This window comes from Ylistrum balloti, unplaced genomic scaffold (genome assembly GCF_031769215.1).
Source record: "Ylistrum balloti isolate Yb309-2 unplaced genomic scaffold, AGI_CSIRO_Ybal_v1 Utg370140, whole genome shotgun sequence".
Classification (NCBI taxonomy): domain Eukaryota; kingdom Metazoa; phylum Mollusca; class Bivalvia; order Pectinida; family Pectinidae; genus Ylistrum; species Ylistrum balloti.
In genome coordinates, this window is record NW_026782147.1 from 638,903 (window position 1) to 645,124 (window position 6,222).

General features: G+C 37.6%; 1 protein-coding gene across 1 annotated transcript; it reads left to right on the plus strand.

Moving 5' to 3' along the window:
• The first annotated feature begins 2,005 nt into the window (after positions 1-2,005).
• On the plus strand, positions 2,006-3,136 carry LOC132550714 (melanopsin-B-like). Its single transcript, XM_060214805.1, has one exon. It carries the CDS (start codon positions 2,006-2,008, stop codon positions 3,134-3,136), a length of 1,131 nt encoding a protein of 376 aa, XP_060070788.1.
• The last annotated feature ends 3,086 nt before the right edge of the window (positions 3,137-6,222 follow it).

Consider the following 6,222-nt stretch of genomic DNA (forward strand, 5'->3'; position numbering starts at 1 on the left):
AGGAGATGCAACAACTCTTGAGGAAGCTGCTTGGAAAGTTTGTCTTGGCGAAGACGATAAGGGAAGCAGAGGATGTGACAGCCGTACCTTACAGAGACACCACTGTTCATCTGAAAGATCCATACCTAGCTGTTGGACTTTGCACTCGGGCTTACCTAAGTGAGCATGATGAAGACACTCAAGGAGTCACAGCAAGGTTCTTCAGCAGTGTGAGGAGATTTTACATAGCAGCTGTGGACAAGATGGTGAAGAAATTCCCATTTCATGACCCAGTCATCAACAAACTTCAGTTTCTTGTGCCTTCCTCACAGGATCATGTAAATCCAGCAAATGTTGTGGAGATAGGGAAGAGATTTCCTTCTGTCATTCAGGATGGTCAACTTGGCACACTTGAGGAGGAATATAGAGAATTTCTGTTATGCCCGGATGCTGACTTGCCAAAGTGGGAGGATGGGAAAACACCTGTAGACAGTTTCTGGGGAGGGATTGCCAGCTGTAAGACTGCAGTAACCAGGTCCATGCGATTCCCCATTTTGTACAAACTGGCCACATCATTGTGTACCCTGCCGAACAGCAACGCTGACTGTGAACGAGTGTTTTCAGTGCTACGGAAGGTACAAACGGACCAAAGATCACTTTTAGACCAGTCAACTTTGTCAGCTTTACTGACCTGCAAGCTGAACAGGGATGAGGACTGCTACAATTATAAGCCATCGACAACGACTTTAGCGACCGCGAAGTCTGCATGTGTTAGCTACAATAAGGAACTGTCATGTTCCCCCTCTATCTTCAGAGATTAGACCGAGTTTCTATGCGATAAAATTAAATTATCTAAATTAGTGACATGTTTCTAATGGTTTGGATGCAAGATTATATTGTGTGGTTGTTGTAATTGGGTTTTTTTCTTTATGGAATTGTGTTCAGAGTCAGAGTGAGATCTCTATTTTGATATAATTTATTTCTATAAAAAAGCATCCAATATCAATGCAAGATTTGATTATTAAAAACTTAAAAACCAATTGCACTTGTCTGGTTATTTTAAATTTTCCATCAGAAAGAAACAACATTTGATGCAAATAAATCACATTAATTTCTCAATTCTGTTGTAGAAGAATTGATCAAATTTGTTAAATGAAACAAATAGCTAAAACATCAAATGTTGTTATTTCTGTAGGTCTATACTAGAGTGATCTCAAATGCTTTGATTGGAACGTTTACTGTATTTACCCTGCAATAAGCCCAGGAAGCCAGTGTTTAGTGATATTGAACAATATGTGGGGGTGAGCTTGTTGCAGAATGCAGGGATAGTTTATGTAGGGCAGTGAATTTTGAAATCTCTGAAAAAGACATGGATGGGCTTATTATATGGCATGGGCTTATTGCAGGATAAAACAGTACTGGATTATGCAAATTCATGATCATGTGGTTATTCCTGATAACGCGAAACTGAGCGACCGAGTTGAAAATGTCGTTCACGTACTTTTCTCCCCCATGAGAATTTCAAAAAGTTGGCAAGTATGGGAGTTTGTAGTACCCACAGTATAGTAACCTGTTGGAAGAGAAGTGTTGAACTAATCGCTGAAATTTGATTGGTCGACACAGTTCGTTTTATTTCTTTTATATAAATTACGTACTCGTTGTTACGTATACTGAACCTATCCGTAGAATATAATTTGATTATAACAATAATAATTAATATCATTGAAATACATGTAGTGTTAACCTACATTGTACATTTGTATCACGTGACTGTCATGTGACATAGACAATTTCTATATAGCATTGTATTGATAAAACATAAGGGAACGAATATCAACAAGGAAACACAAATGATGTACAATTCACCATGTTACACGTATGAACATCATTCAGGTGATACACGGAAATGATACCGTCTTCCTTACTGAGCGGTCACTACTCAGAATCACGTGATTTACTGTTGTTTTGTACATAACTTTCAATGTAGCGCAAATACGAGGGATTTATTTTGAATGAGGTTGCCGAAATGGAGCAGACGACACTTTTAGACATCCAGGACAACCTAACATCACACGAGGACGTACCCACACGAACACTGCACCAGGTAGGCGCCACATTGATAGGGTCTTTGGGTTTCCTTGCAAATATGATGATTCTGATCGCAATCTTGAAGGCGAAACTATATCGACAAAATGTGATTTTGTTTGTTCTCAATTTGGTGATAAACAACGCGCTTGTTTGTGCGATCTCACTGCCATATATCGCCGCCATGTCTTTTAACTACACTGATGATGTGAACCTGACCATTTGTAAAGCTATGGGGTATATCACATATTCCATAACAGCTTCCGAGTTATTGGGACTTGATCTCGTAGCCATAAACAGATATTTCCTTATAGTCAGATACAGCACATACTTAAACATCTACAACGACAAGAAAAACATAGCGATCATGATATGCTTGTCCTGGATAGTGTACCCGATAATACTGCTGTTTCCGGCGACCGAAGTTTGGGGAAGTTTTATGTATGACCGGAACAGATTTTTTTGCAATCCATTCAAAGCTAAGGACAGCTTCGGAATATTTCTCTCCGGATTCGCTGTGATAACTTCAGTTCCTTTACTGATCTTTGGATATACGAGTATTCTACCAAAAGTGTTTAAAACGAATCAACAAGTGAATATAACCCGGAGCAAGTCTGTGACCACTAAAAACCACACGGACAAGCTACGAAGACGTGACGTTCGTCTTGTGTCTTTAGTTCTGGTTTTACTAACAACATTTTGCCTAATGTATTTACCCTTTATTGTGCTATCCATCATTGATATAAAAACGTCAGCGGTTGACCCCGGAATGCGCATCGCATTTCTTTACGTTGCTTGGGCACATTGTTTGGTAAACCCGTTTTTGTACGCTGTTCTGAACAGTCAGATCCGAAAGGCGATAAAAGACTTGTTTCTAGTGGTTGACGACAAGGATGGTATCTCCAGGATCACCAAAGTCAGCATATCAATTCCATCGATACTTGTGTATGAACAAGTATTTCGGGAATTCAGCTACCGAATAGATGTAAAGAGTGTTGTTTTCAAGGGATTTCAAGTTTTCTTTTATCGAGGATTGAAAGACATTGCGAAAAATAGAAAAGAAAATCAATAGAGAGAATCTCTGGTTAATGACAATTGAATCAATAGCCCTTGTTACTTCATGCAACCGCGAAAGTTTTGAGTCACCGAAAAACATGACTTGCAGTAATATCGGATTTGTAATTATATATGGCTATATATATTCAAAGGAAACCTTATTTTTGCATTTCACCAGTGACTTTGTGACGTATCAAAACTAGTATCGGTTATCATAGAAAGTTTTATACATAGAATAGCATTTTTTTCATTAACGAAATCTAAATACATATTAAACATTGTTTAGTGTAATTTATTAATGTTCCAGAAGAAATGTGAAATGTGAAAGAAATAAGAAAGTACACACTGGTCGAGTGTCACAGGCCTGCGGACATCATGGAGGAGCAAAGGTTGCACACTCTACTTATATCATAATGTTTCCAAACATGTACATTTTACATTGGAATCTAAATTTCTTTTAGATTTATATCAGCAGATTTATTTGGCTATATTTATCAACGGAATAAAGCGTTCTCGAAAAAGTTACTTTTTGACATAACGTTTTTGAACATGAACCTAGTTACTAGGTCGCCGTCTGCCTTATTGGCCTGAGGCCAATATTGAAAACACTTATTTATGATTAGGTTATTAATTAACTTATCGTTTGATCATACCGGGCACGTGCGTTCCGGGAATCAAACCCAGTGAAAGGTGACCAGGTGAAAGGCGGGTGCGTTACCGCTGCGCCACCCGACCACCTTCTTGAATGTTTTAGTTTGATTTGTATTGATAAACGTTTGGCCATCATCCAGTTTTATAACGGACGCAAGGAATTAAGTTTTGTGCAAATGTAATTTGTGAATTTTTGGTGTAAATTTCAACTAAATAACATACGAAATGAATAGAATATTATGGATCTTTCAACACAAAATATGCCGAGATGACAAGGAGAATTCGAAATCATGAAGTTTAGTTAATTGGTCAACTCAATCTTCAGTGTCAGATAGTGATCGGAATGGGGGTGGGGTGGGGGGTGGGGGGGGGGGGGGGGGGGTGGCGGGATTTAGATTTGGAATTAAAAAAAAAGTGAGAAACAACAGTAAATATAATTTTATCCGTTTGATTGGAGAATGTGGTATGTTTTTCCAATAGGTAGCGTGTTGGGTATTAGCACGTGCGGGTCGTGCTCATACATGTGTCCTGGTACCCGGGTCCGTCGTTCAGGCGACTCGGGTAGCGCGGTACACACGCATTTTTTTGTTTTTCGTAGGTGTAAGGATTTTTTCCTGTAAGCTTATTAAGTTTTGTTGGAAGAATTTTAATAATATTAATCAATTGAAATTAATTTTGATAATTTCGTTTGCTATTCAATTCAAACCAGTATTTAATAATTGAAGTTGTTTTCAAATGTAAGCAAGTTGCGCGTGCTTATGAACTATACATGTTTCTGTTAAATATTAAATGGTGTGGCAATAAATCCTGCGGTACCTTCTGTCGCTGTGAAAATACAGTTAATGGTCAATATTATTATCCTATTGGATAATTGAAAGGAGAAGATGTATATTCTGTGTGAAATACTTAACGATGCCGGATATAACATGTGTAACAAGTTTTATTCAATGGACATTTTCACTCCTTAGTTGGTCAAGTACTTCCTGTGTGTATCATTTAAGGAAATTTTTATTTGGACATTTCATTTGAGGAAAAGCAAAAATTAAGAATTATGACTCACAAGTGAATAGCAATTTTGAATACAATTTTAACATAAGATTAGAATACAGCCAAATATAATTCGTCAGTGATGCTGAGGTCTCGAAAGAAATATCAAAATCTGGATTGGCGGTAACCTTGTCACATTATAACTCAGTAATGTATTTTTGTTATATCTTCACGAGATACGTATGTTTGTGAGTTTTTTTTAATATAATAACTTACACTAGTCTAGCCATTCTCTAATGGACAGAGCAGTCACATTTATTCCGACAACAGGTCATTTATATTTTCTTATCCATTCAAACACATAGAAATGTGTACTGTTTCAGATTTTTGTTTTGACTCTACACATGTTCAGTAAATGTTATCACAAGATGTCAACATAATTGTTATACTATACATCGCCACAACATCTCGGAGTAATTTCCGACCATCTTCGGAAATGCTACTAATTCAACACTTGAAACTACGATAGGCTTTTGGTGTAGATGGTGTTCACGCGGAAATGTTACGATATAGTTTTTGTATGAAGTCACTTTTGACCATACCTAGCAAATTCGTGGAAAGGGGATATGATTAAGCGCTTAATCCATTTGCATAACATAACAGACGGACTCCCGGAAATAACTCGCAGACATTGTACTGTGGTGTCACTCTCCTATCGGTGCCATGTTAAGTATACAATTACTGGTACTATTGACTCTGTAACTTTTGCAACGTTTATTATCATGCCATACCGATATATATATATACATTTCACTGTTACAAGGGACATATAATACTGTTATATACGTCCTTGTTGTTACGTAGCAGAGTGAAAAAGTCCGCCGCATGTTTCGAGCGTGCCTTTACTTACGCATGTGAGATCACAGGCACTCGAAGCCAGGATATTATTTTTTAAACATTGATTTTTGTTTTAGCACTCATGACTGACGTTATTTAAACGAAATATCAGCAGAATTAAAGTTTATGTGCCGGTTGACAAATCCGAGGTCCACGGTCATTAAAAATATTTTGTTATTATGTTTAAAAAATAATATCCTGGCCTCGAGTGCCTGTGTGTGAGATAGGTAGACATTAGACAGTGCCTGTGTTCGCCCAGTCAGCCTTCGGTCAGACAAGACTTCCCATCCACACACCCATGTAATCAAATGGACATTCCTTTGTTTTGATTGTCTTTTCCAGTAACCATTAAATCTAGGTATCTAATGTTCTGAATACACGACATGCCTACAAATAATTTTGTGAGATGAAAGACACACTTTCAGTGGATCTTGCCCGAGACGGGAGCTTTAAAATTTGACGCCATTAAACGTACTTATAATGAAATAACTTGTGTGCATTTTAGTAGCGAGGCGGACGAACTCCTAGTAAAGAGTTTGAAAAGAACATAATGGCAGTAATTATGAA